This window comes from Alligator sinensis, unplaced genomic scaffold (genome assembly GCF_000455745.1).
Source record: "Alligator sinensis unplaced genomic scaffold, ASM45574v1 scaffold737_1, whole genome shotgun sequence".
NCBI classification, from domain to species: Eukaryota; Metazoa; Chordata; order Crocodylia; family Alligatoridae; genus Alligator; species Alligator sinensis.
Window position 1 is genome coordinate 1,301,539 of NW_005841930.1, and position 13,484 is coordinate 1,315,022.

A 13,484-nucleotide genomic window follows, 5' to 3' on the forward strand; every position below is an offset into this window, starting at 1 on the left:
CAGCCCACCCACTGTCCTGGACAGGAGCCCCAGCGCGGGCTTCTAAAGAAACCTGAATCCCAGGCGGGCAGCGAGGCATCCTGCCCCTACAGGGCTGCACTGTCTGGACAGCAAACCTGCCCCAAGGGAGAGTCACAGAGAAGTCACTAGCAAAAGCCCTGGTTGCGCTGCACTGCCCCCTTCCCCTGCAGAATAGCACCCACCGCATCTTCTTTTTGGCAGTGCCCAGCGGCAGCACAGGGACCCACAGGCTCACCTCCTGCCCACTCAGTCACATAGCATGAAGGCACCTTACGACTACACATGGGTTAAGGTGCCTTAACTAATCACACCATTTGATACTTGCTTTATGCAGATATTAAATTTAGGCGTGATTAGCCTAAGAGTATTAAGGGTGTACACATGTAGACCCATGCCCTTCATGCACCTTAAATATGGCTAATGCACCTTAAATCACCACATGTAAACACATCCAGTACCTTTACAGAAAGAGCATAAGTAGTGGAATAGCTTTATTACTTGTACATAACTATTTCCTTGTGATTTAAATGTCTATCATCTAATAGCTTTTTGCATTAGCTTTGCTTCAATGATTTGTCCTGACATCCTGATTTATTGGTGTTCTAGGCAAAAAATTACATGGGCCTTGCAATTAAGAATGACAACCTAGTATATATTTATAATCTGGGAGATAGAGATGTGGAAATACCACTGGATTCCAAGCCAGTCAGCACTTGGCCTTCTTACTTCAGCATCATCAAAATTGAGAGGTAAAATGTTTATTGAAAGGTGGCATGCTTCTTATGAGATCAGTCTGGTTTGAATATTCTACAAGACAAACTCAATAGTAACTGTTATGCATTTGCCATTAAATTGTAGGATTGCAGAGATTGTAGTTAGTGGAGTTGTTTTAGCACAGCTATGAAATAGCCAGCTCTATCAATCATGTCCTTAATTCAACCAAAACAGTTCATCGTCAGTAGGAGTGGACATCTCTTGAAAAATAGTAATGCCTTGAATTCAGTGTGTTTCCATTATTTTCATTCCCATATAGGCATCTGTGTTGGAAAAATGACAAAACTCCCTTATACTTGATACCCTAAACACAGTGAAGGCAGAATAGAGTTTTTTAATTAACTGAAGGAAACAAAGAAAGTTACTTCAGGAAATATATGACTTTGGAAAGTATTTTGAAAAAAGGAAAACTGGAAATTAATATTTGATGAGCTGGAAAGGAAAATACTAAAAATTAGGTGTCTCTTCCACAGTGAAAAAACTAACAACTGCTTTCCATCTCTCCATCGCTTTATATCTGACCTGATTCAAGTATTTGACCCAAGAAGCCAAGAAAAATTGAACCAGATTCTTCTAGTGGTGGAACTTCTCCTGATTTACTTTTAATGTGCGGGTGATGGGTGTAATCCTGCTCCCTCTGCAGTAAGGGGAAACTCTCATTAACTGGAGGAGCAGGACCTCATCCTCCTACATGAGAGGAGAATCTGAGCCAAAGTCTCATTTCCTCTTCTTTTGGTCCCTATCATGATGGGGGAGACTTTTCTGGTGGAGAAAATAGTGCAGTTAAAAAACACCTTTTAAAAATCATCTTTTCCTGTTTCTTGTAACCATCATATAAAATTTTATTTTTGTCCAAAATCCTTCAACAGGATTGGAAAACATGGCAAAATGTTTCTAACAGTGCCTAGCCCAAGCAGCACAGCTGAAGAAAAATTCATCAAAAAGGGAGAGGCTCTTGGTACAAATTCTCTCCTGAATTTGCAGCCTGAAAATACTGTGTTCTATGTTGGTGGGGTGCCTCCAGATTTTAAGGTAGGTTTATATATAACCTATATATTCAGACTTAAGACTAGCCTGTATTGATGGACTTTTTAAAGATCTGTTTATTAGCAGAAATGTTTGGCTACTAAAACATCCTTCATGAATCATATGACTCCACCTTTTGATTCCAGTTTCTCGTGATTCTGCATTAAGGTCCCCAGGCATTAGTTCCCAGGCAAGAGCAATGTGTTTCTCTAATACAGCATTTCTTTTAATAAGTAGCTGAACAAATTCACATGGACCATGATATAAGTTTCTGACATGCAATTAGAAAAAAAATAACAGTTATTATTATAGATGGACACCTAGGAAACCCAGCTGAATGATGTGTGGTTTCTGCCTGACTCTTTCAATGATGAGTCCCTAAAAAATGTTTTTTCCCACTAACTTTCACAGAGGTGAAATATAATTTATTACTAATATTGTGAGTGCATGGACCTCTGGACCAAGAGATCTATAGGGCTGCAAGTTTGGGAATTGGAAAACTGGTCTGCTGATATATTTGTTTTTGTTCATTTATAAATGGAAGTAGGATATTGGCTTAGTTGGTTTAGACAGACCAAAAATTAGAAATGCACAGCTGCAGAGAGAAAGGAGGAAAGAAAGAAAATGATCCAGTGAATGAGCCATCCAGATCAAAACTTATTTCTCCTTAGAAATGATCCATAACTATGACTTTATAAGCATCCAGGTTTCTTCTCCTTTAGAAATGTACAATCTCACATTTTCATTTATTTAGTTTACTGTCTTGTTCCTGAGACTAAGTGGCTTTGTTCCCCTTTTAAACATTTTGTAATTCATTCAATAACTTTCAGACTGAAAACTATTTACCAGAATACTAGTAATGAAAGGGAAACAAACAAATAGGAATCAGTTTCAAAAGCAAAACAGAAGGATGCTATGCTGCAGTAAATAATTCTGATTCCCTTTTACAACTACTTGTTTTCAACACCTTCTTATTTCTTTCTGGGTTGTTTTTTTTTAATTAGGCCATTAAAGCAAACTGAAAGCACTGAAAGGGAAAGGTTACTGGCAATGACTGCTGTTGGAAATACACGATGCGCTGATGAAACATTTGCTAATGTCATGCCTAATCTACGGTGATGAGATTTTTAATACTGGGAAAGTGCTGCATTATCTCTGTCAACTTTGCTCTTTCATTTTGTTTTTAGATACCTTCATATTTTCCTTTCACTAACAAAGCAATTTAGATTCAATTTGCAGTGACCCTTGTTGAAAGAAAGCAGCAGCTTCATCCTGTTAGTTGTTTGAAATAATCTCTGCTGAATACTAGCTACTGGCACAGACAGGTTTCACAAGTACCAGAGTATCTACTAGATTTAAAGTGCTTGATTTTTTTAAAATTTTCTTCTAGTATAAAATGGCCTTTAAAACTCAAGGAGATGCCAATACAACATGTACAAAATATGGAGAATATTTCTAGTCAGATATTGTCCTTTGGCTAAGTCGCGTACACTGACCAAGAGAGATGTGCTGCTAGTTATAAAAGGCCAGATTCAGCTGCCTAAATTGGGCTTAGGTGGAATTTAGATGCCTAAGCCATGAAAAGCCAGATCAACCCTACTCCAGCAGCCACAAATCCCCCTTAGCACTTGAAAAGATCCTAGGTTTCCAGATTTAGGCTTCTTATTCTTGTGTTCATGCTCAGGAGCACCTGAATCAGAGCAGATAGAGATACCTAATACCCTTCTAAACTCTGTTGCAAGCTAGAATGGAACTGGGGAGATGGCTACTTTCTGCACAGATCCTTTGAGAGGCTCTATCCATTAAGTATGAGCAGGGCATGCCTAATTCCTTGCAACAACACTGAGTTCAGCACAAACCACAGTCCTTGTTACTTGAGGAGGAAGAGGGGCAGTAGTGTAACATGAGGTAGATGAGCCAGACATGTGCCCCAGGCATCACTTGATGGGTGGGGGACCAGAAGGGTGGGGTTGGGGGAGAGGCACTTCATCCCAGGGCTATTGCTCATCTCCCTGCTGCCTGCCTCACTACCTGCATGTATGACACACATTGCCATTGCAGGCAATGTCATGTGTCATCGAGCACAAGGCGTCTTGGGAATCATAGTGTTGTGGAGAAGCAGTTTGCTGCTCCCCCATTTTTTGCTGCCAAATTCAGGATTTTTTTTCTGAGCATGGGCTTCGGTGGCAAAATAATGGGGTGAAAGGGCCCCCTTAGCAGCAACCAACTCCACTGCTAGCCTAGAGAACTATAATTCCCATCTTGCACTCCATGATACACACCACCCAGCTCTCTGTGCTCCCTGATTCTCGTGGTTGCAGTTGAGGCGGTAGGAGGAGTGGAGGGGAAGGGTGAGAGATGGTACCCCAGGCACATTTTTCCATGTTATGCCTCTGAGGAGGGAACCCACACTTTTTGCATAAAAGTCGAACTTGGCAAGAGGAAGACCTGGGTTCAATGCCTACCTCAAATCAACATCTCTCTCTTCCCAAAAGAATGGCCTAACCACCAGGCTGTAGTGCTCCTTGGATTGTTTATGCATTTTTCATTTAGACAATCCTTGGATTAAAAACAGCAGGGACTGGAATCGAGGCCCTCGCCTCTATCCCCAAACTAGATTAATCACCTCAATGGGATATGGAGTCACACTCCCTCTTGTTTTGAGCCCATGACTGACTCTCCTTTCTGGACAGTAACCCAGCTTCAGCTAGGGGTGCTGAGAGTGCTTTTCCCTCCTCCAAACTGCTCTATTCCCTCTGCTTTGGCATTCTCCTTAGAGATGTGAGTCTGAATCCCTTCCAAATGGGACAGACCTAGACACCCAGGCACCTACTTTCTCAGTGACTGCTGGAATCACTAGATTACTGGGAAAAAAATGGGCATTTTCCATAATTAGGCATCTACCTAGGGGTAGACAAGGTACTCTGGATCTCAGTGGTAGATGGAGGCAACATATACAATGCTGAGTCTGGCACCTATGCTCCAAGGAGAGGCAGGGGTTCAGGCATATCCTTATGCCAGCTACTAACTCACCCTAGGCACCTCTTGCTCGGTGCCTAGGAGCTATGGATCATCCTTCAGAGGCACTTCATTCTGCCCATTCATTGCATAGGGCTTTTAGGTGCCTACCTGTCTATCTGCATAACATCCATGGGGTAGGGCACCTATTTTTCTAGGCATGCTGAAGCATAAACTGGAAGTACCTATGGATCTGGCTCTAAATCATTACAGCATCAAATAGCCCTGAGATCCTGGTGAACTTAAGATCTAATTGTCATCCTCTTGCCCCTTTATGCATTGTCTGTAAAAGTATTATAAAAATTCTCCTTTATAGTAGTCCTATCTAGACGTGTCCTTTCCCACTAATACACTTCTCCAGTGTACATCACAAAACAACTGCCTGTATAGGACTCCAACACTATCCCGTTGTTAAGATGCACCATCTGTCAAATCCAGCTTATAAAAAGCATAAAGACAAAATTGACCTAAAGAATAAATGAATTTGGCAGTCCTGGATGAATTAGATATGCTGACTTTTGTCCTTGTACCTTTGTTTCTTCAAATGCACAGCTCCCTCCCAGTTTAAATCTGCCTGGCTTCATCGGCTGCTTGGAACTTGTCACCCTGAATGATGATCTCATCAGTTTATACAATTTCAAGCACATCTACAACATGAACACTGCCACATCGCCACCTTGTGCCAGGTAGAGGAAAGTTCAGTTGTCACACTACTGTGCTTTGACAGAGTCTGCAGTGTTTGCAGGCCAGAATGCCCAAAAATATATATATAATCTTAATGCATCCGTCTTTTCCTTTAAATATAAAAATCTCAGGATAATATTAACTTGGTCCATGCTGAAAACATTTGCCACATTAAACTATTATACATACTAACTAGTTTGATCTAAGATTTTTATTGTTATTTTCCATCTCAATAAATTATCCCAAATTATTTATTAATTTGTCTGAAACAGAAATACTAGAAATGCTAGAAATAAATGTGTGAGTTAAGGAGACTGAATAGAGCAACTAGAATGTAGGTTTTTTCCCCCTGGATGTTTCTTACATAAAGTGGGTCTTGTGAATGACAACTCAAGTTCATTTCAGTGCTAGAATAATGTATGAAATCCCAGTCCAACTTGATTAAGGGCAACAGATTTTAGTTGACTTCCATGGGAGCTGGATGGGTTCTTAAAAATCACATCTTTCCCTTTCATGAGAAAGGCCTGTGGCCCTACAGGCTTGTGAGAATGAGCCAAAGAACTTTCCTATCCCAACATGTAACTTAACCTCAGCAAAAATCCTTGATCTCATGATAAGAGAGAGAAATATACTAGCAAAGCCATACATAATTTTTCAGGGAATATTCTCAGCTTGCAGTAATTAAACAGAGATAAAATCAGAGGTCTGAAGTCTCATTCCTCCCAGGGATAAATGAAAAAAAAGTTTAAAACAAGACAGTGTTTTAAATTTTGATGCCCTGTTTTTCTTGTGTGAATATAATGATGAAAATACGCTGATATAATCTCTGATTTATTTATTTTTTTGCTGCTTCTCTTTTTCATACTAGAAATAAGCTCGCCTTCACCCAAAGCCGGGCGGTGAGCTATTTCTTTGATGGCTCTGGCTATGCTTTGGTGAAAAACATTGAGAGAAGAGGAAGATTCAGTCAGGTGACTCGTTTTGACATAGAAGTTCAAACACCAATAGACAATGGACTTATTCTCCTGATGGTTAATCGGGTGAGTACAAACTCTACTCTAATCCTGTGCCTACGCTCACCCCATGCCTTCTTGTGCCTATTCTGCATGATTATTGTAGAATATTCCATATATTGTATGTTTCACTTTGAAAAAGAAATGTATTTGTCTGCTGCATATGTTATTGTGAGACACCTGAAGGGCTGGACACAAAAGCCCCCAAATCCTCTGATTTGCTCTTATTTGATCTGATTCTGCTCACACACTGGTGCAATCAGGATTTGAATGAAGTCACACCACTACTTTAAATAAGACAAGAATCAGGCCTAATGATTTCATGTTTTATTGAGACGTAAGTGAATTGTAAGAGCCAGTGGGCACATCTGCACAAGACACTACTGAGCAGTAGTTACTGTGCATTTATTTAGTACTTGTATAAGCAAGTACTAAATAAATGTGCAGTAACTGGAATTACTGTGCAGTAGAACTGGCAAACACCTTTTAAGTAATGCTACTGTGCAGTATCTTAATACTACTGCGCAGTAGCATCTCAGCATGGGTTTTTGCCAGATGCTGCTGCTGCGCGGTAGTATCAGGCTACTGTGCAGATAGATGCACCCAATGTGTAGTAGTTGACATGAAGTTTTACACATTTGTCTTCTTGTACGTATATCTGACACAATTGTATAATTGTACATAATTGTATAGTTACTATCGTAGCCTGAAATTAGATATTAGCCCAAAACAAAATCTGCATCCAAACACCCTTACATTTTCAAAAATTTGAGAGTGATTCCTACCTATGCAACAGTCTGACACAACCTCCCCCATACAAACATCCTGAAGCCACAGGAAGCTTTGAATACAAACTCAGACAAGTGTCTGCCTCTACCTCAAACTTTCAAGCCCTGTGTGAAGTATAATGAATGAATAAAACAACAGAAAGGGATTTGCTGTGTAGACACAGTATGTGCACACAAATCACTGCAGTGGGCAGTTACTGTGGAATTACTTCCATGCTCATTAAAAGGGTTACTCTCTCTTTTGCCTTCAGGGATCCTTCTAGGAAAGATTACTGCAGTGCAAATTGTTCTGTAGCACTGAAGGCCACCAATAACCTTAGCTTTCAGGAGGTTCCCGAGAAGCAGGAATTGTTGCACACAGACTTCTCTGTACTGGATCCATAATTGATTTCTTCTGAGCAGAAATTTCCAAGTTTTTTTCTGAGTTATATGTATTTTTTTCTTTTATACTTAATGATGAAAAGTATATTCAGATAGGACATTAGCTCTGGAAAACCAGTTCTGCTGACAGGCATTTTCAGTTGAACTGAACAAACCAGCTGCCATTATTCTGTTCTATTTGAACAGCTCCTAAATATGTAAAATTAATGTATTTTTTATTTTGTTTACAAGTTTGGGGAGGTCCATGATAAATACAAACTGCAGTGTCATTTAAAAATACTGAACTAAATTCTTCCCTCAGTTATATTAATTCGGCTCTATTGATTGCGGTGAGGGGGGACTAATCTAATTTTATGCTAAAGACTTTGATTTCAAGGATAACTGCATTTCATAGTCCACTTGTTTCTAGCTGTTTTTCTCCCCCATGTTTCCTATACTTTCTTCTGATAGATTCAGTACCCTAGTGGTATAATATTGTTCCTGTTTATAAGCTAGATCTAGCCACAAAAGCCGAATTATGTGATATAGGTAATCCACCACACCCCTTGAAAATTAAAATGAAAAAGCCTCTATCTGCCCTACAGACTTCTGCCTGCACAGCTCTGTTGGTCAGGGTTATAAAGTTCAACCCTTGACTGATCTAGCTATGCTAACAGAAGTTTGGTAGTATAAATTGGAGCAGCCAAATAAAGTTTCTGCAAGGACACCTTGTTTCTTTTGGGGTCAGTGATTTTACTGTAGTGGGACTAAAAAACATAGCTTTACAGTTTAGCATAGCTGCATCCATACCAGCAGCACTTTTATGATATAGTATATTAGTACCCCTATGCTAATAAAGCACTGGTTGCATAGACAAACAGTTCACCAAAATCCCATGTCAGTACTATTTACCAAATAGTTATGAACAAAAACAGAAATCCAAGAATTTTGTTTGTTTGTTTCTACAATGAATAAGTTTTTTTCTGCAATGAATAGTGCAGCCAGCCAATCGTGCTATACATGAATTTCTAAACTGCTTTCATAAGGAATTGTATGTGTGTTTTTTTAATGCTGTTTGTTTTGTATAGAGTATGTTCTTCAGTCTGGAGATGCGCAATGGATTCCTGTCTCTGCAATATAACTTTGGCTTCAGCAATGGCTCTGTGCTTCTTGAAGATTCAATGAAGAAGGCTCAAATTAACGATGCAAAATTCCATGAGGTATAAGCTGGTGTAGAATTTCTTTCATTTATCAAGCATGCCAGTCACCGTGAGGCAGAGTGTAGTTTATCCACGTTCTAATGAGAGAATGAAATGATGATAGACCAGATATTGTACAGCACCAAATGTGATCAGGAATCAGGGACCACATCACCAGACCCACAGGGTGAACCTAAAGTCTGAGTCCAAAACACAGGCTGAGTCAAGGTTCAGGAATTAGGTACCAAATTACTAGATTCTAGGGCAGCGGTTCCCAAACTGGGGGTCGTGACCCCAAATGGGGTCGTAACATCAGCAGATGGGGTTGCAGGAGTGGGGGGCTATGAGTTGGGAGTAAGGGACCATGCTGAGGAAATGGGCCCAATAAATGGGGTTGTACTGTGCAAAAGTACTGTTCTAGGAGAAATCCAGGGGCAGAGCCTGAGTCACAGGCTAAGTCAAGGTTCAGGAGTCAGGAGCTGGTGCCAAGGTCAAGATGTACAGGGAGTGCAAGCTGAAGTCAGGGTCTGCCAGAAAACAGATCTGGACTCAAGGTATACCAAGGATCAGAACTGGAGTCAGGGTAGGCCAGGATTCAGGGTCAAAAGTCAGGCACCGCATTACGAGACCCCAGGGGAGTTTCCAAAAAGCCAGAGTTCAGGAACAGAGGCAAGCAGGTTCAGAAATCAGAGAGATTTATGCATGCAGTCCTTCAGAAGAACTGTTGGCTGGCCTGCAGCCTGCTGCCACAGAAGGAACTAAATAGGGAGGCTGCTCTCCCCAGCAGCCCATCAGGAGGCCCAAACACTGGCCAGCTGGTTCATTACCTGGGGTTGGGTTGCCAGTCAGAGCCCCCAAGCAGATGTGGCCAACCAGGCAGTAAGTGCAGGTCCCCTGACAGGCAGGTTATTGCTAGGGACCTACCTAAATTGTGGCGGAAGTGCACTGCACAGCGACTCCTTTAATCTTGCTCTTTTTGCTACGTGTCTCCCACCCCACCACTGATTGATGGAGGGGCCTCATCGGCCCCACTGCTCGCCACTTGCTGCTGATCAGCCAGGAGGCAAAAAACACAGTTTTAAACATGCTGCCATTCTTGCTGCCCAGCCAATCAGCAGCAAGGCAGCTCAGGCCTCTCAGCCAATCAGCAGCAGGAAGCCAAAACTGTGGCATATTTAAAACCATGATTTTTGCCTTCCAGATGACAGTGGGGCCACTGGGGCTGCTCTGCCAAACAGTGGCGGAGGAGTTGCGTGGCAAAAAGCATGAGATTAAAGGAGCTGCTATGCACTTCTGCCAGAATTTAGGCAGGTCCCTAATGCAGTTTAGTTTTGCTTACTGTAGGATGTAAGCACACGGAAGTTCAAAAAGATCAGCTGACATATTTTTGCAAATATTTAGTTGGTCTAATAAAAGATACTACCTCTGCCATAAGTTTTGATTCTTTTCCCCCCTTCAAATAGCATACTATATTTTCTCACATCAACCAGGCACTTTTCCACACAAAAAGCTGGTAGGAATTGGAGTAAGCATTATATGCATGAAATATAGTAAGAACTGTTTCTGCCAGTTAGAGCAGGGGTGGGCAGAGTTCAGGCCTTGGGCCAGATCAGCCCCAAGGCAGAGCCGTGATCCACTGCCTGAATGCCCCTGTGATAAACATGGGTCTTGCGGTCAGGGGCACGCAGGCAGCAGATTGTGGCTTTGCCCCATCTCCAGCCCCATGGTGTCACTGCCACAAGATCCTGACCCTGGCCCCAGAGCAGCTCCCTGCTCAGCCTCATGCCCTGCCTGTGCCTCTCTGGGCCAGTCTCCATCGGGACCCTGGGAGCACAGGGCCATCATGACACCATGCTATCATGGCCCCACCACTCCCAGGGTCAGCATGGAGACCAGCTGAGAGCGGCACAGGCAGGGGTTGATGGGGAATAGAGTCCAGCCACCATCAAGATTGACCATTTTGCCCACCCCTGAGTTGGGGCAAAAGTGCAAATAAAATCTGCATGTGATTCACAGGGACCAAAACAAGGAGCAGGCTCTGCTTCCTAGCTGCTGCTAATCAGTTACTTACTGCAAGGAAAGAACATTTTTTTCTTATTCGGTCTTTCAAAACCAACGTATTATACTGATGTGTGCTGCATGTGAGATAATATAGTCATTATTGTATTTAGCCATAACCCTATTCCATTAGGAAGTGACTTATGCAGAGGAAAATTCAGTACTGGTTTTTGATCTATAGACACTTGTTTATAAATTTCAGTGACTCAGAAACTAACACTGTACCTGAAGTGGGTGTACCAGAGAATTTGTTTCAAAGCAATTTAACTCTGACAATAGCAGTAATAAATCTGAACTATAACTTCATTTCCATGATGTAAATGCAGAAACTGATTGCTGATGTTAGTGGGGTTACAGTGCTTTTTAACTTGTGTGAGAACAGAATTTATGTTTCACAATAGAAACTGTTTTAAAGATATATGTTCATATTCTTGTTTGGTATAAATGGGAAAATATTTGAAGTAATGCAAATGTCTTATTTATACCAGCCTGCAACTTAGCCAATGTTGATATTTTCTAGAAAGTAAAAGGTCCTGTTTTTAGCCATTAACTAGGCTAAGTATAGACAGTCAAAACAGCCAAGGCTAAATCAATTCAATCTTTGCAGTCTAGTCTAAGCTGTGTAGATTGAACTAATAAGGAAGTGAACAGACATTCACTTTTGATTCCAGAAATGTAACCACATGCCTCCAGTGGCCCAGGTCAGAAGCTGAGGGGGCCGGAGTGTGGGGGGGGAGTTGGGGCATTAGACCACACCTCCCTGCTTGGCTGGAGCAGACAGCTTGGGCCAAGTCTAGCTCATCTGCCCTGCAAGGGGGAGAGGTTGTGGGGGAGGTACAAAGCATCTTGGGATGCTGGGGGACTGTGAGTTAATTTGAATCTGGAGGGGATCTGGGACTGAAGTTCAGTAAACCGATTTAACCTAAATCAGTTAAGTCTGACATTATATCCATTCAGGTTTATCTTAAACTGGTTTCGGCCATTTTGAAAGCAGTTTATATACACTGAACTTCTGCTGTGTTACAGGTTAGAACTGGTTTCTCATCACTTATATTGGTTTATGTGTAATTTCTGTCCCTATCCCATAGGAATCATGTAATCAAAATGAGCTTACTTCTAGTCATTGGGCATTTATACACGTACCTTTTCATACTTGGACGCGCCAGAGATTCACCACTTCTGACACACCGCACTGTGCCACTTGAAGTTGTATAAGCAGCAAAATGCACGTCAGCGCAGAGAAAATGGCAGCGGTGCACTTTTGAACTAAAGCACCTCTGTGATGTTTTAGCTCAAAAGTGCGCTGCTATCATTTTCTTTGTGCTGACGTACATTTTGCCACTTATACAACTGTAAGCGTTGTTCAAAGGGCCCGGCACTGCAGCGCTTACATGTGTAAAAATGCCCACTGCTCTCAGTTCTCCATTGACTCGCAAACTAATTTTTTGACAAATCAGAATGGTTAAACTTAAAATAACAATAGACAGTAATTAAAGCCACGACGATTTGTAAAAGACATTTTTTGAACATTTCTTGTTTACATGTGAATTTTTCTTTCAGATTTCTGTTATTTATCATAACTCTAAGAAAATGATTTTGGTGGTGGACAGACGACACATAAAAAGTGTAGACAATGAAAGGACAGCAATGCCATTCACTGATATCTATATAGGTGGAGCCCCTACAGAGATCTTACAGTCCAGGTTAGTATACAATCCAGGTTCAATCAGTACTTCTTTTTAACTAAATATTCAGGTTGATGCACAGTTGTTTTGAGTCATGTGTTTTTTACCTCATTTATAGCTCCTGAAACGCCATCTTTTATTTTTGCTTAAGTACAGAGTTCTGCATTTGTGCACAAATCCCAGAGGCTGTAGCTCTGTGTCTCGGACGGCCGGAGCCGACTCGAGGTGATTTAGAAATTACTCGGTCGTTTGGGCGGGCTGGTGAATGGAGAGGCAGACACAGCTTATCGGTTGCAAAAACTTTACTTACGCTGCCTGTAGCCGCGACGCAGGTGGTCCGGTCACTTGAACAACTATGTCAGTTGCTCCAGCTGGCAAGGCTCAGGCCAGCTAATCCGTCCACAAATTAAGCCGGCGGGGAAAGGGTATGTCGGGGTTTGCGCTCGGCGACGGGGAGAAGAATCGATAGGTGATCAGTCTATCGATCAGCTCAGCCACAAGTCAGATCTCTTTAGGGGCACTCTGCAGCGTGCTCAAAGTTCTCCGACTTGGGCGGAAGTCGCACAAAATTTTAAACGGCTAGCAAGCCAATTACTAGCCGCCACGTAGGAATAATTTAGAACTGGCCAATAGCGGGACACAAATTTGCATCCAAATGGCGGGAACTCTCTTGCACCGAGGTTTTTCTGTTGCAACAAAAACCTTTGCTGTGCAAGAGGCTCTCATGTGGCGGGAAAATTCCATCGTGCCGAGGCACCAAAATCACTGGGTTGTGACATGCCCCCTTGCCGACGGCACAACTGGAATTTTAGACACATGAGCACATTATAAGGCATCTTTGTTTCAGGATTTACTGAC

General features: G+C 41.9%; 1 protein-coding gene across 3 annotated transcripts in view; it reads left to right on the plus strand.

Annotated features, from left to right (window-relative positions):
• LAMA4 (laminin subunit alpha 4) overlaps positions 1-13,484 on the plus strand; it is a 181,049-nt gene that overhangs the window by 129,409 nt on the left and 38,156 nt on the right. For all 3 annotated transcript variants that reach the window (XM_006019468.3, XM_025198838.1, XM_025198839.1), the window contains 6 exons: positions 628-770; positions 1,665-1,827; positions 5,392-5,525; positions 6,392-6,563; positions 8,773-8,904; positions 12,502-12,644. In XM_006019468.3, the coding sequence (XP_006019530.1) occupies positions 628-770; positions 1,665-1,827; positions 5,392-5,525; positions 6,392-6,563; positions 8,773-8,904; positions 12,502-12,644 (887 nt within the window). The remainder of the gene's footprint in view (positions 1-627; positions 771-1,664; positions 1,828-5,391; positions 5,526-6,391; positions 6,564-8,772; positions 8,905-12,501; positions 12,645-13,484) is intronic.